Raw genomic sequence first — 23663 nt, 5'->3', positions numbered from 1 at the left:
TAGTCCAGATATAAAAATGGCCGCCGCATTCCGGAAGTAGATTTTCGTTTTCGCTTTTCGGATTGGTCGCTTGAATGCTCCTAGTTATCCGGCATGGAGAGTGAGGAGTACGAAGAGTGGCTGGTGGAGTCTATTCGCCTGTGAGTGCATTTGCTTCTGGGTTTTGCTTTATTGTTTGATAAAGAAAGAAACATGTGATCGGATTGTGTCAGTGCAGTCACGGCACCTAAAGGGGATATAAACCCAACAAATACAATTGTTCCCAAGGAGAGAAAATCTAATTCTAAGCGCAATATCCATTCATTCCTCATTCTCTGCACTGCTGGTTCTGACTCCTGATACAACTCCCCAATATCCATTCATTCCTCATTCTCACTGGGTTTATAGTTATGTGTAACTGTCACTGTGTCTGTCCCTTTCCCTTCTCTGCACTGCTGGTTCTGACTCCTGATACAACTCCCCAATATCCATTCATCCCTCATTCTCACTGGGTTTATAGTTATGTGTAACTGTCACTGTGTCTGTCCCTTTCCCTTCTCTGCACTGCTGGTTCTGACTCCTGATACAACTCCCCAATATCCATTCATTCCTCATTCTCACTGGGTTTATAGTTATGTGTAACTGTCACTGTGTCTGTCCCTTCCCTGCACTGCTGGTTCTGACTCCTGATACAACTCCCCAATATCCATTCATTCCTCATTCTCACTGGGTTTATAGTTATGTGTAACTGTCACTGTGTCTGTCCCTTTCCCTTCCCTGCACTGCTGGTTCTGACTCCTGATACAACTCCCCAATACCCATTCATTCCTCATTCTCACTGGGTTTATAGTTATGTGTAACTGTCACTGTGTCTGTCCCTTTCCCTTCCCTGCACTGCTGGTTCTGACTCCTGATACAACTCCCCAATATCCATTCATCCCTCATTCTCACTGGGTTTATAGTTATGTGTAACTGTCACTGTGTCTGTCCCTTTCCCTTCCCTGCACTGCTGGTTCTGACTCCTGATACAACTCCCCAATATCCATTCATTCCTCATTCTCACTGGGTTTATAGTTATGTGTAACTGTCACTGTGTCTGTCCCTTTCCCTTCTCTGCACTGCTGGTTCTGACTCCCGATACAACTCCCCAATATCCATTCATTCCTCATTCTCTGCACTGCTGGTTCTGACTCCTGATACAACTCCCCAATATCCATTCATTCCTCATTCTCACTGGGTTTATAGTTATGTGTAACTGTCACTGTGTCTGCCCCTTTCCCTTCTCTGCACTGCTGGTTCTGACTCCTGATACAACTCCCCAATATCCATTCATCCCTCATTCTCACTGGGTTTATAGTTATGTGTAACTATCACTGTGTCTGTACTTTCCCTTCTCTTCATTGCTGGTTCTGACTCCTGATACAACTCCCCAATATCCATTCATTCCTCATTCTCACTGGGTTTATAGTTATGTGTAACTGTCACTGTGTCTGTCCCTTTCCCTTCCCTGCACTGCTGGTTCTGACTCCTGATACAACTCCCCAATATCCATTCATTCCTCATTCTCACTGGGTTTATAGTTATGTGTAACTGTCACTGTGTCTGTCCCTTTCCCTTCTCTGCACTGCTGGTTCTGACTCCTGATACAACTCCCCAATACCCATTCATTCCTCATTCTCACTGGGTTTATAGTTATGTGTAACTGTCACTGTGTCTGTCCCTTTCCCTTCCCTGCACTGCTGGTTCTGACTCCTGATACAACTCCCCAATATCCATTCATTCCTCATTCTCACTGGGTTTATAGTTATGTGTAACTGTCACTGTGTCTGTCCCTTTCCCTTCCCTGCACTGCTGGTTCTGACTCCTGATACAACTCCCCAATATCCATTCATTCCTCATTCTCACTGGGTTTATAGTTATGTGTAACTGTCACTGTGTCTGTCCCTTTCCCTTCCCTGCACTGCTGGTTCTGACTCCTGATACAACTCCCCAATACCCATTCATTCCTCATTCTCACTGGGTTTATAGTTATGTGTAACTGTCACTGTGTCTGTCCCTTTCCCTTCCCTGCACTGCTGGTTCTGACTCCTGATACAACTCCCCAATATCCATTCATTCCTCATTCTCACTGGGTTTATAGTTATGTGTAACTATCACTGTGTCTGTCCCTTTCCCTTCCCTGCACTGCTGGTTCTGACTCCTGATACAACTCCCCAATATCCATTCATCCCTCATTCTCACTGGGTTTATAGTTATGTGTAACTGTCACTGTGTCTGTCCCTTTCCCTTCTCTGCATTGCTGGTTCTGACTCCTGATACAACTCCCCAATATCCATTCATTCCTCATTTCACTGGGTTTATAGTTATGTGTAACTGTCACTGTGTCTGTCCCTTTCCCTTCTCTGCACTGCTGGTTCTGACTCCTGATACAACTCCCCAATATCCATTCATTCCTCATTCTCACTGGGTTTATAGTTATGTGTAACTGTCACTGTGTCTGTCCCTTTCCCTTCCCTGCACTGCTGGTTCTGACTCCTGATACAACTCCCCAATATCCATTCATCCCTCATTCTCACTGGGTTTATAGTTATTTGTAACTGTCACTGTGTCTGTCCCTTTCCCTTCCCTGCACTGCTGGTTCTGACTCCCGATACAACTCCCCAATACCCATTCATTCCTCATTCTCACTGGGTTTATAGTTATGTGTAACTGTCACTGTGTCTGTCCCTTTCCCTTCCCTGCACTGCTGGTTCTGACTCCTGATACAACTCCCCAATATCCATTCATTCCTCATTCTCACTGGGTTTATAGTTATGTGTAACTGTCACTGTGTCTGTCCCTTTCCCTTCCCTGCACTGCTGGTTCTGACTCCTGATACAACTCCCAAATATCCATTCATTCCTCATTCTCACTGGGTTTATAGTTATGTGTAACTGTCACTGTGTCTGTCCCTTTCCCTTCCCTGCACTGCTGGTTCTGACTCCTGATACAACTCCCCAATATCCATTCATTCCTCATTCTCACTGGGTTTATAGTTATGTGTAACTGTCACTGTGTCTGTCCCTTTCCCTTCCCTGCACTGCTGGTTCTGACTCCTGATACAACTCCCCAATATCCATTCATCCCTCATTCTCACTGGGTTTATAGTTATGTGTAACTGTCACTGTGTCTGTCCCTTTCCCTTCTCTGCATTGCTGGTTCTGACTCCTGATACAACTCCCCAATATCCATTCATTCCTCATTTCACTGGGTTTATAGTTATGTGTAACTGTCACTGTGTCTGTCCCTTTCCCTTCCCTGCACTGCTGGTTCTGACTCCTGATACAACTCCCCAATATCCATTCATTCCTCATTCTCACTGGGTTTATAGTTATGTGTAACTGTCACTGTGTCTGTCCCTTTCCCTTCTCTGCACTGCTGGTTCTGACTCCTGATACAACTCCCCAATTTCCATTCATTCCTCATTCTCACTGGGTTTATAGTTATGTGTAACTGTCACTGTGTCTGTCCCTTTCCCTTCCCTGCACTGCTGGTTCTGACTCCTGATACAACTCCCCAATACCCATTCATTCCTCATTCTCACTGGGTTTATAGTTATGTGTAACTGTCACTGTGTCTGTCCCTTTCCTTTCCCTGCACTGCTGGTTCTGACTCCTGATACAACTCCCCAATACCCATTCATTCCTCATTCTCACTGGGTTTATAGTTATGTGTAACTGTCACTGTGTCTGTCCCTTTCCTTTCCCTGCACTGCTAGTTCTGACTCCTGATACAACTCCCCAATACCCATTCATTCCTCATTCTCACTGGGTTTATAGTTATGTGTAACTGTCACTGTGTCTGTCCCTTTCCCTTCCCTGCACTGCTGGTTCTGACTCCTGATACAACTCCCCAATATCCATTCATTCCTCATTCTCACTGGGTTTATAGTTATGTGTAACTGTCACTGTGTCTGTCCCTTTCCCTTCCCTGCACTGCTGGTTCTGACTCCCGATACAACTCCCCAATACCCATTCATTCCTCATTCTCACTGGGTTTATAGTTATGTGTAACTGTCACTGTGTCTGTCCCTTTCCCTTCCCTGCACTGCTGGTTCTGACTCCTGATACAACTCCCCAATATCCATTCATTCCTCATTCTCACTGGGTTTATAGTTATGTGTAACTGTCACTGTGTCTGTCCCTTTCCCTTCTCTGCACTGCTGGTTCTGACTCCCGATACAACTCCCCAATATCCATTCATCCCTCATTCTCACTGGGTTTATAGTTATGTGTAACTGTCACTGTGTCTGTCCCTTTCCCTTCCCTGCACTGCTGGTTCTGACTCCTGATACAACTCCCCAATATCCATTCATCCCTCATTCTCACTGGGTTTATAGTTATGTGTAACTGTCACTGTGTCTGTCCCTTTCCCTTCCCTGCACTGCTGGTTCTGACTCCCGATACAACTCCCCAATATCCATTCATCCCTCATTCTCACTGGGTTTATAGTTATGTGTAACTGTCACTGTGTCTGTCCCTTTCCCTTCCCTGCACTGCTGGTTCTGACTCCTGATACAACTCCCCAATACCCATTCATTCCTCATTCTCACTGGGTTTATAGTTATGTGTAACTGTCACTGTGTCTGTCCCTTTCCCTTCTCTGCACTGCTGGTTCTGACTCCCGATACAACTCCCCAATACCCATTCATTCCTCATTCTCACTGGGTTTATAGTTATGTGTAACTGTCACTGTGTCTGTCCCTTTCCCTTCCCTGCACTGCTGGTTCTGACTCCTGATACAACTCCCCAATATCCATTCATTCCTCATTCTCACTGGGTTTATAGTTATGTGTAACTATCACTGTGTCTGTCCCTTTCCCTTCTCTGCATTGCTGGTTCTGACTCCTGATACAACTCCCCAATATCCATTCATTCCTCATTCTCACTGGGTTTATAGTTATGTGTAACTGTCACTGTGTCTGTCCCTTTCCCTTCTCTGCATTGCTGGTTCTGACTCCTGATACAACTCCCCAATATCCATTCATTCCTCATTCTCACTGGGTTTATAGTTATGTGTAACTGTCACTGTGTCTGTCCCTTTCCCTTCTCTGCATTGCTGGTTCTGACTCCTGATACAACTCCCCAATATCCATTCATTCCTCATTCTCACTGGGTTTATAGTTATGTGTAACTGTCACTGTGTCTGTCCCTTTCCCTTCCCTGCACTGCTGGTTCTGACTCCTGATACAACTCCCCAATATCCATTCATTCCTCATTCTCACTGGGTTTATAGTTATGTGTAACTGTCACTGTCAAAAATAAACAAAAAAGTATCTTTCCAGGGCTATAACACAGGAACATTACTGACACCTTTTCTGTTTTTACATATTTAGTTACAAGGATCTACATGACTTTGAGCTGCAGGATCCCACAAGAGTTGTCGAGTGGATAGGGGATAAAAGTAAGAGTTGAGATTCCCCCCACCCTGTGTGCGCTCCCACATAATATCTGCTGTCACTAACCCTTCCCTCTCCCACAGGTATCTGCGTAGCTGGATATGATGGCACCAAGAGAAATGAAATCCTCCAGTTGCTCATACCACAGAAACTGCATGCCAAAGAAAATCCAGTAGGTTTATAGATATTGGCCTAAGGCCATTGGTATATGTGTTTAATGGCCATGATCCTCTCGGAGAGGGCAGTGTAATCAAAGCTTCCTTCTTCTAGCCACCCACACCCATAGCACTGAATATCAGTTAGGCTGTGTTTTACTCAAAATTGGGCAGAAGATCTATTTATTTATGTTTATATTAAATCTCTTATTAACAAGGTTACAGATATAGAGAAACATTGGGGTAACAGTCACCCTGCTATAGTTCCAGGGGTACCCAGGGCACAAATAAGCACTCACCCCAAATCCCCCCTAACTGGCCTTCAGGCTGGGCCCCCTTAGCCCATAACAAGGTTACAGATATATAGAAACATTGGGGTAACAGTCACCCTGCTATAGTTCCAGGGGTACCCAGGGCACAAATAAGCACTTACCCCAAATCCCCCCCCTAACTGGCCTTCAGGCTGGGCCCCCTTAGCCCATAACAAGGTTACAGATATATAGAAACATTGGGGTAACAGTCACCCTGCTATAGTTCCAGGGGTACCCAGGGCACAAATAAGCACTTACCCCAAATCCCCCCCCTAACTGGCCTTCAGGCTGGGCCCCCTTAGCCCATAACAAGGTTACAGATATAGAGAAACATTGGGGTAACAGTCACCCCACTATAGTTCCAGGGGTACCCAGGGCACAAATAAGCACTCACCCCAAATCCCCCCTAACTGGCCTTCAGGCTGGGCCCCCTTAGCCCATAACAAGGTTACAGATATAGAGAAACATTGGGGTAACAGTCACCCCGCTATAGTTCCAGGGGTACCCAGGGCACAAATAAGCACTCACCCCAAATCCCCCCCTAACTGGCCTTCAGGCTGGGCCCCCTTAGCCCATAACAAGGTTACAGATATATAGAAACATTGGGGTAACAGTCACCCCGCTATAGTTCCAGGGGTACCCAGGGCACAAATAAGCACTCACCCCAAATCCCCCCCTAACTGGCCTTCAGGCTGGGCCCCCTTAGCCCATAACAAGGTTACAGATATATAGAAACCTTGGGGTAACAGTCACCCCGCTATAGTTCCAGGGGTACCCAGGGCACAATTAAGCACTCACCCCAAATCCCCCCCTAACTGGCCTTCAGGCTGGGCCCCCTTAGCCCATAACAAGGTTACAGATATATAGAAACATTCGGGTAACAGTCACCCCGCTATAGTTCCAGGGGTACCCAGGGCACAAATAAGCACTCACCCCAAATCCCCCCCTAACTGGCCTTCAGGCTGGGCCCCCTTAGCCCATAACAAGGTTACAGATATATAGAAACATTCGGGTAACAGTCACCCCGCTATAGTTCCAGGGGTACCCAGGGCACAAATAAGCACTCACCCCAAATCCCCCCTAACTGGCCTTCAGGCTGGGCCCCCTTAGCCCATAACAAGGTTACAGATATATAGAAACATTGGGGTAACAGTCACCCCGCTATAGTTCCAGGGGTACCCAGGGCACATATAAGCACTCACCCCAAATCCCCCCTAACTGGCCTTCAGGCTGGGCCCCCTTAGCCCATAACAAGGTTACAGATATATAGAAACATTGGGGTAACAGTCACCCCGCTATAGTTCCAGGGGTACCCAGGGCACAAATAAGCACTCACCCCAAATCCCCCCCTAACTGGCCTTCAGGCTGGGCCCCCTTAGCCCATAACAAGGTTACAGATATATAGAAACATTGGGGTAACAGTCACCCTGCTATAGTTCCAGGGGTACCCAGGGCACAATTAAGCACTCACCCCAAATCCCCCCCTAACTGGCCTTCAGGCTGGGCCCCCTTAGCCCATAACAAGGTTACAGATATATAGAAACATTGGGGTAACAGTCACCCCGCTATAGTTCCAGGGGTACCCAGGGCACAAATAAGCACTCACCCCAAATCCCCCCCTAACTGGCCTTCAGGCTGGGCCCCCTTAGCCCATAACAAGGTTACAGATATATAGAAACATTGGGGTAACAGTCACCCCGCTATAGTTCCAGGGGTACCCAGGGCACAAATAAGCACTCACCCCAAATCCCCCCCTAACTGGCCTTCAGGCTGGGCCCCCTTAGCCCATAACAAGGTTACAGATATATAGAAACATTGGGGTAACAGTCACCCCGCTATAGTTCCAGGGGTACCCAGGGCACAATTAAGCACTCACCCCAAATCCCCCCCTAACTGGCCTTCAGGCTGGGCCCCCTTAGCCCATAACAAGGTTACAGATATATAGAAACATTCAGGTAACAGTCACCCCGCTATAGTTCCAGGGGTACCCAGGGCACATATAAGCACTCACCCCAAATCCCCCCTAACTGGCCTTCAGGCTGGGCCCCCTTAGCCCATAACAAGGTTACAGATATATAGAAACATTGGGGTAACAGTCACCCCGCTATAGTTCCAGGGGTACCCAGGGCACAAATAAGCACTCACCCCAAATCCCCCCCTAACTGGCCTTCAGGCTGGGCCCCCTTAGCCCATAACAAGGTTACAGATATATAGAAACATTGGGGTAACAGTCACCCCGCTATAGTTCCAGGGGTACCCAGGGCACAATTAAGCACTCACCCCAAATCCCCCCCTAACTGGCCTTCAGGCTGGGCCCCCTTAGCCCATAACAAGGTTACAGATATATAGAAACATTGGGGTAACAGTCACCCCGCTATAGTTCCAGGGGTACCCAGGGCACAGATAAGCACTCACCCCAAATCCCCCCCTAACTGGCCTTCAGGCTGGGCCCCCTTAGCCCATAACAAGGTTACAGATATATAGAAACATTGGGGTAACAGTCACCCCGCTATAGTTCCAGGGGTACCCAGGGCACAAATAAGCACTCACCCCAAATCCCCCCCTAACTGGCCTTCAGGCTGGGCCCCCTTAGCCCATAACAAGGTTACAGATATATAGAAACATTGGGGTAACAGTCACCCTGCTATAGTTCCAGGGGTACCCAGGGCACAAATAAGCACTCACCCCAAATCCCCCCCTAACTGGCCTTCAGGCTGGGCCCCCTTAGCCCATAACAAGGTTACAGATATATAGAAACATTGGGGTAACAGTCACCCTGCTATAGTTCCAGGGGTACCCAGGGCACAAATAAGCACTCACCCCAAATCCCCCCCTAACTGGCCTTCAGGCTGGGCCCCCTTAGCCCATAACAAGGTTACAGATATATAGAAACATTGGGGTAACAGTCACCCCGCTATAGTTCCAGGGGTACCCAGGGCACAAATAAGCACTCACCCCAAATCCCCCCCTAACTGGCCTTCAGGCTGGGCCCCCTTAGCCCATAACAAGGTTACAGATATATAGAAACATTGGGGTAACAGTCACCCCGCTATAGTTCCAGGGGTACCCAGGGCACAAATAAGCACTCACCCCAAATCCCCCCTAACTGGCCTTCAGGCTGGGCCCCCTTAGCCCATAACAAGGTTACAGATATATAGGAACATTGGGGTAACAGTCACCCCGCTATAGTTCCAGGGGTACCCAGGGCACAAATAAGCACTCACCCCAAATCCCCCCCTAACTGGCCTTCAGGCTGGGCCCCCTTAGCCCATAACAAGGTTACAGATATATAGAAACATTGGGGTAACAGTCACCCTGCTATAGTTCCAGGGGTACCCATGGCACAAATAAGCACTCACCCCAAATCTCCCCCTAACTGGCCTTCAGGCTGGGCCCCCTTAGCCCATAACAAGGTTACAGATATATAGAAACATTGGGGTAACAGTCACCCCGCTATAGTTCCAGGGGTACCCAGGGCACAAATAAGCACTCACCCCAAATCCCCCCCTAACTGGCCTTCAGGCTGGGCCCCCTTAGCCCATAACAAGGTTACAGATATATAGAAACATTGGGGTAACAGTCACCCCGCTATAGTTCCAGGGGTACCCAGGGCACAAATAAGCACTCACCCCAAATCCCCCCCTAACTGGCCTTCAGGCTGGGCCCCCTTAGCCCATAACAAGGTTACAGATATATAGAAACATTGGGGTAACAAATTGTATTTTATATGAAGGAGACTGGAGGGATGTTGCTGCCCAGTTCAGAATGATAGGGATTGTGGCAGGTTCCTGTAATGCAGTTTCAGTTCAGCAGGGGGCACTAGATTTCTGTATCTGTTACTAAACAGAGAATATTGAACAGGGCAGCCCATGACAGACAAAAGTACAATATAAGGTTTCCTGAAGAGAATAACATTATTTCAGTGTGTGGGGCTTTAACAACATAATTAATAGGAACTTTCCATAGAGTTTATATAAAAGATATATTATGTGATTATTGCTCACATTTTCCGTAGGTTCCATATAGAGGTCCAAGTGCTTTATGTTCCAGGCACAGAACTCTCCTCTAGCTCCTGTCATCACATTGCTCTTCTCACCTTCCTCTCTGCTGTTGTCGCTCACAGCTTATGTGTCCCTATAAACCCACTCACTGCACTTCTCTCCCATCAGGGTTTGTGCCCAGAAAGGGATCTGAAGGTGGAACATGGTGGATTTATAGACGAGCCTGTGTACAGCCTGAAACACATCCCTCAGAGCAGGTACTGTATATATGTCCTGTGTATATATAGTCAGGGCCGCCATTAGAAATCATGGGGCCCCTCACAACAAAATTTTCTGCTCCTCCCATGCCCCCAATGGCCCCTCCCCCAGTGACTCCTCCTATCAATACAAAGGACACACAGACATTGGTAGCCAGGGCCCCCGAAAACATTGGTGGCCAGGGGTTACGTTTTGCATTGGTGCCAGCCCAGGGCCCACTAAAACACTGGTGGTCCTCCCCCAGTGTCTTCATACTATGGCCCACTCCCCACTTCTTCTTTACTGCTTCCTCCCGCTCCCCCCCCCAGTATGTATGTATGTATATGTTTATTTATAAAGTGCTACTTATGTACCCAGCGCTGTACAGTAGAATACATTAATACAAACAGGGGGTTAATAAGATAATAATAGATAAATACAAAGTATAACAATAAATACAGCTGCACTAAGTTAAGAGTCGAGGACACAAGAGGATGGAGGTCCCTGCCCCGTAGAGCTTACAATCTATATGGGAGGGTAACTTACAGACACAAATAGGCAAATATAAGTGCTGTAGGTCACAGTGGGTCACACTACAATATAAGTGCCAGTTCCCAGATTAGGTGCTGGGCGAGTGCTCCAAAAGGGAGTCTTTTAGTTTAGTTTTAAAAAGACTGGGGGAGGATTCTCTCCGGAGGAAATCAGAGGGGGCATTCCCAATGTGAGGGGCAGCAGGGCAGAAAGGTTTAAGGCGGGAAACCGCAGTATTAGTGGGGGCGCAACCAAACGATTGCTCTGCGAGGAACGAAGGAGTCGGCCGGGAACGTACAGTATGTATGTATGTATGTATAACTTTATTTATAAAGTGCCACAAGGGTACGCAGCGCTGTACAGTCTTACAGAATACACAATTACACACAGGGAGGAGAAGTGATATAATAAATAAATACAATAAATACATATATGTATATATATATATATAAGTGCCATGTGGTATGAGACACAGTAGGAAGGAGGTCCCTGCCCCGTAGAGCTTACAATCTGAGTACAGAGACACAAGGGAAGAGATGGAGTGAGGAGCAGAGGAATGGAGGGCTTTGAAGGTTAGGAGAAGGAGTTTGTAAGATATTCTTTGTTTAATAGGAGCCACGATAAGGCCTTTAGCAGGGGAAGGAGGAGAATTCTGGCAGCAGTATTTAATATAGACTGTAGGGGGAAAGATGGGAGTTAGGGAGGCCGGGTAGCAGCAGGTTGCAGTAGTCCAGTCGGGATAGGATGAGCGCGTGCATGAGCAGCTTAGCTGTTACAGTAGAAAGAAAGGGACAAATTTTGGCAATATTGTGTAAGAAAAAGTGACAGGTTTTGACAGTGGTGTTAATGTGGTTAGAAAAGGAGAGACTGGAGTCAAAGATCCCCCCCAAACAATTCACCGAATTGACGGGGTTGATGAGGGTGCCATCAATAGAGATAGAAAAGGGGGGGGGTAGGGCCAGGCTTAGGCGGAAAGATCATTAGTTCAGTTTTTGTTAGGTTGAATTTGAGGTGGCGTTGGTTCATCCAGTTAGAGATAGCCAGGGGGCAGTTAGAGTGTCCTCCAGCTCCTCCCAAGTATCCTCCAGCTCCCCCCCCAGCATCCTCCTGCTTCTTCCTGGGCCCCCCAAACATCCTCCAGCTCCCCCCTCCAGCATCCTTCTGCTTCCTCTAGGCCCCCCAGCATCCTTCTGCTTCCTCTAGGCCCCCCAGCATCCTTCTGCTTCCTCTAGGCCCCCCAGCATCCTTCTGCTTCCTCCAGGGCCCCCCAGCATCCTCCTGCTTCCTCCAGGGCCCCCAGCATCCTCCTGCTCCCCCCCAGCATCCTGCTGCATCCTCCAGCTCCCTCCCAGCATCCTCCTGCTTCCTCCAGGGCCCCCCAGCATCCTCCTGCTTCCTCCAGGGCCCCCCAGCATCCTCCTGCTTTCTCCTGGGCCCCCCAAGTATCCTTCAGCTTCCCCGCCCCCCCAGCATCCTCATTCTTCCTCCAGGGCCCCCGAAGCATCCTTAATTTTCCCCCCAGTGTCCTCCGGCTCCTCCTGCGTCTCCTCCCCTGCGTCCTCCGGCGCTTCATTATATATTTGTTATAGTTTTTGAATTATTTGCCTTTGTCCTACAACTCTTTGCAGCTTTCAAATGGGGGTCACTGACCCCGGCAGCCAAACCCTATTGCTCTGTGAGGCTCCAGTTTTATTGTTATTGTTACTTTTTATTCCTTATCTTTCTATTCAGCCCCTCCCCTATTCATATACCAGTCTCTCATCCAAACCACTCCCTGGTTGCTAAGGTAACTTGGACCCTAGCAACCAAATAGCTGCTGAAACTCTAAACTGCAGAGCTGCTGAACTAAAAATGAAATAACTAAAAAACTACAAATAATGAAAAATGAAGACCAATTGCTGCACTGGCCGGCGTGGGACCCTACTGGAGTGATATATTACATTGCAGGAACATGTGGGAATTTTATTTCTATTAAATAACATCAACAGGAATCGCTGAGCATTCTCCCAATCCTTCCTGTTCTGAGCACACACCCTGTTCCCTTCTGGGATCCTCTCGGCTACCGGAGGCCATTAATGAACCCACTTGCACTGTCGGAGCCTAATTCAAAGGGCAGATGGCGACTGTACGTTTCATTCTTAGCAAAAGCCACAAAGTACATATATATACAAACCCAGCCATGATGCTGCCCCACGGCGCCCCCTAGTTTTGCTATAGAAGTTGCCAAAAACCATCATTATAGATGCAAGGAAATTCCCCAATGAGAATTGTACTGATAAATAAGTTGATTATAAATGCAAAAGAACTGCCCAGTGAGAATGCTGATTCCCAGCACTGTGTCAGGCCCCTTGCTGGTACCTTACATATAGAGATAATGATGGCATTTTCTCCCCTCATTATATGGCACAGGAATCAGACATGGGGATAAAGGGACAGACTTGTTCAGTGCTGGGAAACTGTGCTTATTGCTCCCAACTCCAATTGCAGGAACAGAGAACAGGGAGCCGGATTTACTCACATCAGCTGGGATTCTCATTGGAGGATTTTTCGCATGTTAAAGCAGTCGCTGGCTGTGGGGATTTGGGGGAAAGTTTTATTGGGCAATATTGCTTTAAGAATACAGCCCTGATGTTGCTGGACTACAGCTCCCAGCATGCCCCAAGCTTCATTATATGTTACATTATTGTGGGATTTGTAGCCCAGTAACAACTGAGTAACGTTGGGTTGAGCCGCGCTGGGCAGCAGGGTTTGTATCCCCTTTAATAACATAATAATACACCAGGGGCAGCAACATGAGTCTTTCACAAGTTGTGGGGATTCTACCATTTTTTTAGTGGGGGCAGATAATGCAGAATGGCATCTCCCATTGAGGGTAACATAGAGCAACCGGTAAATAATCTAACGCTTTGGTTACATTGCTACAACTAAATGTTAGGATTCTGTAAGAAACCCATACTTTGGCTTGATCATACTGTGCTCAATCAGAATTTCTAAGTGATATTTTTCTTTTTCTTCTACAGCCTGATAGTAACGAGTGGGCCGACGGGCTGCCCTCTGCGGGTTTGGCAGATAGGGCCGGAAGACAGAGGTGAGGCGCTGAGCATTTTCAAATCATTTGCGGAAATCCTGCAAACCTGCCCTTTCTGTAGGCTCTTGGGTAGTTTTATCCTGTTTCTTCTTGGTATATGTATATATGTATGTATAACTTTATTTATAAAGCGCCACAAGGATATGCAGCACTGTACAGTCTTACAGAATACACACAGGGAGGACAAGTGATATAATAAATAAATACAATAAATATATATATATATATATATGCCATGTGGTATGAGACACAGTAGGAAGGAGGTCCCTGCCCCATAGAGCTTACAATCTAAGTGGTACTGGTTGGATTATCTCCAATTATAATTTCAGAGGCAATAAAAGATATGGTAGGGGGTATCCTGGTGTGCATGAAAGCCTTAGGGAAATTCAACTTATAAAGGACAAATAAAAGGACAAACTTCAAAAAAAGGGAGGAGCTCCTATATACTCAAACAATGTACGTTGGCTCACATATGTGCGCAAATTGGGAATCACTATATAGAGATGTGGGCAAATGTCATTAGCGAGTTAAGATGGCCATACACGGGCACGGGACACGGGATCCGCTCGCTAGGCGATGTCGTCAAGCAAGCGGATTTTCACCCGATATCCCCACCTACGGGTGGGCAATATCTGGGAGGCATGGAGGCGAATTCGATCATTTGGCCCTGGGGGCAGTCGGTTCGGGGACCGCATCAATGAGCCGATGCGGTCCCCGATCCGACTAGATTTTCTAACCTGGCCGATCGATATCTGGGCAATTTCAGGCCAGATATTGGTCGGCCAGGCCCCTCGGTTCGGCCCCTACACGGGCCAATTAGCTGCCGAATCGGTCCAAGGGGCCGTGTATAGTTGAACTCAGATTAAAAGGGGTACTGTGATATAATGAATAAAGAGTATCCATAAGGGGTAAGCTTGGGAACCTGCATGGGAACAGCAGCAGTTTCAGGGGGGTAACCCACAAAAAAATTGTAAAAAAATGTTACCCTGCCAGTATATCCTATCCTGGGGCACACGTGCAGTAGGCATACAGTGTTACACATGCACCAGAAGCCTAGGGCTTAAATACAGCCCTGAGTGGAACAACAATATAGAGAATTGTGCAGATTTTTTGCCCTTTGCCCTCCATACACTGGCTGATTAAAGCTATCAGCTCGGCTGGTGTATGGGGAACCCCCAATGTGTGCCTACTATTATGTGACCTGAAAATCGGGCAGATATAAATTGGGCAGTTTAGAAAATCCCATTGGATACAGAGCGCATTGGCTCCCTAGGTCTGCAGTGCCAACAATCAGATCGGCCTTATTTGGCAGATATTGGTTTGGCCACCCAAGCGCAGGGCCAAATAAGGCTGGCATTATATGGGCACCTTCAGTAAATGAGATGAGATATAGGGATTAGATTTTCAAGGCCCCTAGAACACTACAGCACAGGGCTGTGATTTGTATTCTGAAAAAGTCCGTAGTAGTGCGGATTGGTTATTCTCCGTTTTGCATTGAGAGTTAAGATTTTTAATGTTATAACAATTGTTCTCGTGTAGATGTCATTGTGCCCCTCAGCACCCTCCCTACTGACGCCGGGAATGAAACCTGGACCAGAACCGCCACTACACCCTCTGCGCCTCCCCAGATTCTGCACGGGTCGCAGGCCAATAGCATCCACCTTACAGAGATCCAATCCACAAAACGGATTTACACTTTAGGTACTGACTGCTTGATTGTGTGTTCAAAGGTGTAATTCACCCCTTCACTATTGTACGATAATTTGCTGTTTTTTAATGTCTACTGCCTGGTTGCTAGAGTGTAATTACCTAAGCAACAAGGCAAAAGTAACGACTCTTTATTAACTGCCATGATTTGAAGTAGTTATAGAAGTTGTTACACTGGTGGTTCACCTTTTAGTTAACTGAAGACCAACTTTGTATAACTTAACTTTCCAACTGGTCTTCATTTTTTATTTCTTATCGTATTTGAATTATTTGCCTCTTGCTCTCTTTGACTCTTTATAATTGGGGGGTCAGTGACCCCGGCAGCCAAAACCTATTGCTCTGTGAGGCTCCAGTTTTACTGTTATTGTTACTTTTTATTACTTATTTTCCTGTACAGCCCCTCCCCTATTCATATACCAACCTCTCATTCAGACCACTTCCTGGTTGCTAAGGTAATATGGACCCTAGCAACCAGATAGCTCCTGAAACTCCAAACTGGAGAGCTGCTGAACAAAAAAACCCCACAAATAATAAAAAATAAAGACCAATTGCAAATTGTCTCAGAATATTACTCTCTACATCATACTTAAAGTTAACTCAGAGGTGACCAACCCAGCCCAGTAAAGCCTCCCATAGGGTTCCGCTGCAGTTGCCAGGCAGATACTTGTACCTGCTCATGTTTGCCAATATTTGCTGGATAACACGTACTGACGGCCTGCTTATAGCATTCGCAAAGGGCACAGCCAGTTATATTTGCTTATATTATCTCTAAGTGCCACTTAGGTTTAAGCTCATAAATTCTTGGCTTTGGCCAAGTGACATTGTTTTGGGAGGATTAAACACTAAATGGGGCCCCCTGTCCTCTATTGTAAAACACCTGGAAATGTTCCAGATTGCGCTTGGCTGTCTAGAACTGTGGCACACAGATACAGAGTGTATTAATCCCATCCCCTATTTCAGGTAAAGTTCCTAAATATTATCTACAATATATCGGGCTTCGTCTCCCCCTACAATATCCCACCAAATTAACGCAGATATCCCAGACACTTGCCCAAAATGCTGACTATATACACATGATGTGGGAATGCCCACATTAATTAATAGGTTCTGGTCCAAAATAACTGGAGAAATCAGCCGCTTATTGGCACTCATAATACCCCTAGACTTAACTTTACTGTTACCTAATCAAGTGGAAGACACAACCCCCCCCCCCCCACAGCTGAAAGAACGCTACTGTGCTTTCTCTTTATACAAACCAAGAGATTAATAACTCTTAAATGGAAATCAGAACAACCCCCCCCAAAAAAGACAATGGATCGACCTAATTAACAGCTCACTCCCCCTATACCACCTAACATACCTAAGCAGAGGATGTCTCCAAAAATTTGGCAAAGTGTGGACCCCTTGGCTAACTGAACACTTAAGGGCCCCATACACATTAAGATTCGCTCGCTTGGCGAGATCACCAAGCGAGCGGATCTTCACCCTATATCCCCAGCTACGGGTGGGCGATATCTGGGAGCGTGTAGGGTAATTCGATCATTTGTGCCTGGGGCCAATCGATTGAATTATAATGGCAGCAATGGGGCAGTCAGTTCGGGGACTGCATCAACGAGCCAATGTGGTCCCTGATCCGACTGAATTTTTTTACCTGCCCGATCGATATCTGGCCAATTTCAGGCCAGGTATAGGTCGGGCAGGCCCCTCGTTTCTGCCCCATACACGGGCCGATTAGCTACCGAATCGGTCCAAGGGACCCATATAAGCAGCTACAAAAAAAACCAAAGTTCCTAAAGCTATTATTGTGCCCCCCCAGGCCTGTCCGGAAGCGATGCCCTCAGCACCCTCGGTTTCCTGGACCCTTACACGGTGTTTGTGTGCTGTAGGAACGGGAGGCAGTGTATGGCGGATGTGCGGATGCCCGGGGCAGCCTGTGAGGGCAGTGTGGGCAAACATGGACTCTCTAGCGCCGCCTGGTGCGCAGCAGTTAACCCCTCGAAGGGAGCTGCTTGTTCCACAGTTGCAAGCCTTTCAGCCGAGGGGCACGTATGTCTCACCGACGCCCGAAACCTCAGCGCCCCTCTTAAATGTGCCAAATGCCGCGTTCCCAAACCTGCTGCTCCGGAACATTTTTTGAACGTCTGCTGGGCCCCTGCCTTGTCCGACTGCATCTCGCTCTCAGGTAATGGCTTCTTCCAAGTGACGGACCCAAGGTCATACCTCCCAACATTTTCAAAATAGAAAGAGGGACAAAAATAAATGCTGCATGTAACACGGCAAATTTTTATTTGACCGCTCCCATTTTTGTGACCACACCCCCTAAATACCACTCCCATTTGACTAAATTTGGCAGGTTATTTAAAGTTTGAACACATTTCTGGGGGTTTTGGGGTCCTGTTTTATGTGTTATTACAGTTTTGCTGAAAAAGGTGAAATTGCCCTTTAAGCTGCGAGTCTCACTTCCCCCAAGAGACCTGTTTAGCTTATTAGTTACACTTGTATCTCAGTGCAGGGGGGGCTTTTTACCTTTCTGGGCTCTCTGCCAAAAGCCCCCTGATTTAATTAAATGTGAGAAACAATGTATGTAAGTGCAGGTGACGCTTGTTAAGATTTCTGGGCTCTCTGCCAAAAGCCACTTATTTAATTAAATGTGAGAAACACTGTATCTAAGTGCAGGTGAAGCTCATTAAGATTTCTGTGCTCTCTGCCAAAAGCCACTTATTTAATTAAATGTGAGAAACACTGTATCTAAGTGCAGGTGAAGCTTATTAAGATTTCTGGGCTCTCTGCTAAAAGCTACTTTTAATTAAATTTTTATTTTCTTTAGCTTCAGTGCAGGAGATCAAAGGGAAATGAGGGACATTTCAGTAAGAATCCGGGACTACGGGTTTAGCTGTCAAAAGAGGGACTGTCCCGCGAAGATCGGGCCAGTTGGGACATATGCCCAAAGTAACAGCTAGGGAGAATGGGTACCAGGAAAAGCAAAGCCGCCTAATCTATATGGATCTATAGTTCCTTGTATACCTGGCCAAACCCAGGATGGTATCAGTTATCTTTCCTTGTAGCTCTCCTCCATCTTGAAAGTGAGGGAGGGACAATACAATGCATTAAACATTTAATTTAACTTCATTTCTTTGTATCACTTCTCATAAATCCAGGGGACTTGGTGCTTTTAAGTTTCCTAAGAGACAGATGTAACACGTGGACCCCCTGGAGTTTAATAGTTAGCAGGGTACAATGAGAAATGAGCTTATTACTGTGCCCTGTACTGATACTTTTAGGGTCTAGAGTGCAGGCCTTAAGGGGGCTGTACACCCTGGTACATTCACACTAATAGAACAATCTTGGCCATATAAATAGTAGCAAAAACTGTGCAGCTGAAGAGATATTCCCCTCAGAGTCCTCCCTCTGCTGATCCTTCTGCACAGACCCTGTTCTGGGGGGTCGGTGACCCCTATAAACACTACAGCTGCTTTTTTATTTCCTTATATGATGTCACACATAGTACTGGCAGCAGGCTTAACTCCTATTGGCTGTGTCCCCTGTCAGTCTGACACTGCTTCCTGTGCCTGTGACAGAGAGTATTAAATCTAACAGTATGTTAGGGATATGCTGAGTCTGTTTGCCTGTCATTGCAAGGGAGAAATTAACCAATGAGATTTGAGTAAGGGCAAAGCCTGGGAGTGATGATGTCAGCATACAGGAAGTTCTCAGTGTGTCAGGTTCAAAATAGGCCCCTCCCATCCCTTCAGAAAACTGATCAGAGAGATAGACGAAGGACTGATTTAACTGTCCTAAAAGCTACTTTTTATATCTAAGACACACAGGGCAATTAGTCGCCGTGACTTTCAATTAACTCAGTCGCAGCAACTATTTGCGGTGACTTTCCGCCAATAGAGTACAATTGCGTCACCGCGACAAATCGTGCGCACAATTTTGTCATGCGAATTAGTCGCTGCGGCTTTTCAAAAAGTTGCTGCGACTAATCACCCCGTGTGTCTTTGCCCTTAGGGAGAAGCCACACAGAGCTACTAGTAGCAGCTACTTGTCAATGCTGCAGAAACAGACAATGCTGATAATTAACTTATAATTGTCTCTGTGTGTTTAGCAGGGGCAATTCTCAGTATTGTCTATGGCAGGGGATTTTCTGGTGTTTAGTAGCCATGACAAGTAGCTGCTACTAAGTAGCTCTGTGTGTCTTCACCCTTAAAGTGGCATTTTTACTTTTTTTGTAAAAAGAAAATGCTGAGATTATTGTTGGTGCTCTCAGTGGTTTCCCCATATTCATCCCACTAATTACTGTTTGTTTTTTAATCCAGGTTTCGGGGGCACAGTGCAAATCTTTGACACGAAACAGTGGGATTGTGCCATGAAGGAAAGAGAGGCGCTGTTTATACACAGAGGGCATTCTGTCATGGGGGCAAGTGAAGCTGGAAGCGAGCCAATAGTTACAGCCCATTCATGGCACCCATGGAAAGAACGCACTGTTTTATCTGCAGCCAGCGACGGCTCCTTACATGTCTGGAACTGGTCAGACTTACCGGAACATGATGGAACCCAGCTCTAACCTTTACTCCTTGATATATTGTGTTGGTTCTTGTGTCATTCATTTATATGACTGTGTTTTTTTAATGCACTGCGATTAAATGTGCCGCCTTTTATACAGAAGACTGATTACTGGGGGGTTATTTATATACAAATGAATACAGAGGCTGGGAGGTGTAGTTCATAAACAGCTGGACAGCCCCAATATAATAGGAGATATGAAGCTTTACCTTCTGTACTTGGGAATAGGCAGCTACCTTAATTATCTTGGGGGGCTGTTAGATGCAGGGGGTGCTGGGATTAGTTTCTCTTACATACCTCTTACCCAGCAGTCTTTGCACAGTAATACAACCCTTTCACTGCCAGGCTGGGCCAATGATTAGAATAGTAGCAGAGAACCTCCTAACAGCCCAATGGTCCTTCCTGATCAATATCAGTCCGACCCCATATGGCCGCCCTTGTACTTACATCAATGAAAAGCTGGTGCTACATTTGGGGTTCTAATGCTGTTGGAACCCCAAGTAACCAGAAGATATATCCCAGTTTATCTCTCATTTGTCTCAAGTTGCAGCAGGGAGAAGTGTTTCTGTGGAAGAGCCAAGAGGAAAGCATTGGGGCCGCAGGAAAGCGCTGAGTTGGAAAGATAAGGTCAGGCCGTGCCGCTGGGGAGAGGAAAAGATACAGAAATGCAGGCGAGTGATATGGGGGCGCAGCGGAAAGGAGGAAGGAAAACAACACAAGTTAATGGAGTTTATTGGCAAGTGAATAGAGAGCTGCAGAGGGATTGTGGGATTGGAGGAGCAGTGCGGGGGGGGGGGGGGGCAGTGTAGGGGCTACAATAACAGGCCCTGGGACATAGCAACGGCCGGAGATATTTGCTCTGCTCTATACACAAAAGACATTTTTATTGCATTTATATATTGTTGTTTATATCTCAGCCCCATAGGCAGACTGCTATGTTGGCAGCCACACACACCCTAGCTGCTTAGGGGCCTCTATGCACCCTATCAGCTTACAGGGGCTTTATTTGGTAGGAAATCTTGTTTTTATTCAACCAAAACTTGCCCCCAAGTCAGGAATTCAAAAATAACTCCCTGGTTTGGGGGCACTGAGAGCAACATCCAAGGGGTTGGGGAGCAACATGTTGCCCCTGAGTTACTGGTTGGGGGTCCCTGCTATAGAGTTACAAAGTGCCATTGTGATTGGATTAGTGGAGGAGTTTATACGCTGAGGGTTTCCCATACCAGTCAGTTGAACTGAAGAATCTGCTCGGATGAGTAGTGAAACGGCTCAGCGAGTCCAGTTGCTTCAGATTTACTCATACGTAGGGATTTACTCCTACTTAGGGATTTACTCCTACTTAGGGATTTACTCCTACTTAGGGATTTACTCCTACTTAGGGATTTACTCCTACGTAGGGATTTACTCCTACGTAGGGATTTACTCCTATTTAGGGATTTACTCCTACTTAGGGATTTACTCCTACTTAGGGATTTACTCCTACTTAGGGATTTACTCCTATTTAGGGATTTACTCCTACTTAGGGATTTACTCCTACGTAGGGATTTACTCCTACGTAGGGATTTACTCCTACGTAGGGATTTACTCCTATTTAGGGATTTACTCCTATTTAGGGATTTACTCCTATTTAGGGATTTACTCCTATTTAGGGATTTACTCCTACTTAGGGATTTACTCCTACGTAGGGATTTACTCCTATTTAGGGATTTACTCCTACGTAGGGATTTACTCCTACGTAGGGATTTACTCATACTTATGGATTTACTCACACGTAGGGATTTACTCACACGTAGGGATTTACTCACACGTAGGGATTTACTCACACGTAGGGATTTACTCATACTTTGGGCAGATTCGGTGCATCCCTACTTATACTAGATAGAGTTTCTCATTGTTTCAAGTTAACTGTTAGTATGTTGCAACTTTGCAATTGGTCATCATTATTTATTTTTTATAAATTTTTAATTATTCACCTTTCTCTTCTACATCTTTCCGGCTATCAAATGGGGGTCACTGACCCCGGCAGCCAAACCCTATTGCTCTGTGAGGCTCCAGTTTTATTGTTATTTATCTTTTTATTCAATCCCTCACTATTTGTATTCTAGTCTCTTGTTTAAACCTCAGTATGGTTGCTAAGGCAAACAAGACCCTAGCAACCAGATAACTGCTGAAATCCCAAACTGAGCAAAAGGCTAAATACAGTAACTGGAAAACCATAAACAATGAAGACCAATTGCAATCAATGTCTATGTCATACTGAAAGTTAATTGGAATGTGAACTACCCCTTCAAATGGGGTCCCACCCACAAAGGCGGAACTAATACCTCTAGATCCCTAGGGATCTGTTAGGCCCATCCCACCTTACAGCAGACCACGTGGGGGTGTAAGCAGTTTATTAAAGCGACAGTAGTTTCCATGACAGTGTATAACGTTCTGCATTCATATAAAGCATCGAGTTACCCTTATTCACTACTAATAGTAACTATTCATTGCTCTATACAATGTAGGGAAATAATATAAATATATATATATAGTAGTTTTTAGCAGTATGTATTGGGTATTGGGTAATCCTAAATAGGAAACTGCCATTTTAAGTACTAAGCCCCACCCCCTGGGATCATAGGAGTCACAGTGCACACAAACAAGCCAAGGCACACATACATGCTAGGCCCCATCAGCCAATGAATGGGCAGAGTTCTGCCTTTTGCTCCCACACTACTTCCTGTTACAGTTAGAGCTGCATCACTTCCTGTCAGCTGATCTCTGAGGGAGCACACAGCCCATCACTAAATGGCGGCTCAAGGGAAAGGATGTAAAAGGGCAATATTTACAGATATATATATTCCAGTTTGGGGAGATTCTTTAATAGGCCCCTTAACATAATATAAACTGTCTGTTGGTTACGTATTCATTCTGGGGGTTTAGTTTCCCTTTAATGTTGACCGAGGCCCAGTTTGCTTGGGGTTTGTATGTTCTTCCCGTGTCTGCTTGGCTCTCCTACCCCGGGCTATAAATATACTGTTATTATGGGCCACTGCTTTGGGGTAACTGTGATTAGGGTGTGAATGACTGGGCAATCAGTGTATAACTGTCAGTATATTAATAAGGGATGATCATTAAATGGGTGGGTCCCCTGTAGGTTTACTTTTAGTACGTTATAGAATGGCCTACTCTTAGCAGCTTTTCAATTGGTCTTCATTATTTATTTTATAGTTTTTGAATTATTTGCCTTTCAAATGGGGGTCACTGACCCCGGCAGCCAAACCCTATTGCTCTGTGAGGCTCCAGTTTTATTGTTATTGTTACTTTTTATTCCTTATCTTTCCGTTTAGGGCCTCCTCTATTCATATACATGTCTCTTTTCTAAACCACTGCTTGGTTGCTATGTTAAATTGGACCCTAGTAACCACATACCTGCTGAACAAAAAGCTAAATGATTCAAAAACTGCAAAGTAAAAATGAAGACCAACTGCAAATTGTCTCAGAACAGCACTCACTGCATGATGCTAAAAGTTAATATAAAGGTAATCAACCCCGCTCAGTGCTTTTATAATAATGCCATATAATAAGAAAGTCCTGGGTTAGTAGGTTAGTTCTATATATTCAGTAATGCCCCGAGTAGGTTTAATCAATTCTAGTAGTCTCAGTCCT

General features: G+C 46.0%; 1 protein-coding gene and 1 pseudogene across 2 annotated transcripts; both read left to right on the top strand.

Moving 5' to 3' along the window:
- The window catches only part of LOC116406442, a 954163-nt pseudogene that overhangs the window by 719378 nt on the left and 211122 nt on the right, over positions 1-23663 (top strand).
- On the top strand, positions 34-20114 carry wdr73 (WD repeat domain 73). Of its 2 annotated transcripts, XM_031896315.1 has the most exons (8): positions 34-140; positions 5354-5421; positions 5500-5588; positions 10052-10140; positions 13672-13739; positions 15279-15440; positions 17263-17628; positions 19766-20114. In XM_031896315.1, the coding sequence occupies exons 1-8, from the start codon at positions 94-96 to the stop codon at positions 20011-20013; spliced, it is 1137 nt and encodes a 378-aa protein (XP_031752175.1). In that variant the 5' UTR covers positions 34-93; the 3' UTR covers positions 20014-20114. The 2 variants fall into 2 exon arrangements, with proteins under 2 accessions (XP_031752175.1, XP_031752176.1); XM_031896316.1 differs by lacking the exons at positions 34-140; positions 10052-10140.

The sequence above is a fragment of the Xenopus tropicalis genome, chromosome 2 (assembly GCF_000004195.4).
Source record: "Xenopus tropicalis strain Nigerian chromosome 2, UCB_Xtro_10.0, whole genome shotgun sequence".
Lineage (NCBI taxonomy): Eukaryota > Metazoa > Chordata > Amphibia > Anura > Pipidae > Xenopus > Xenopus tropicalis.
This window is presented reverse-complemented; position numbering and strand designations above follow the sequence as displayed.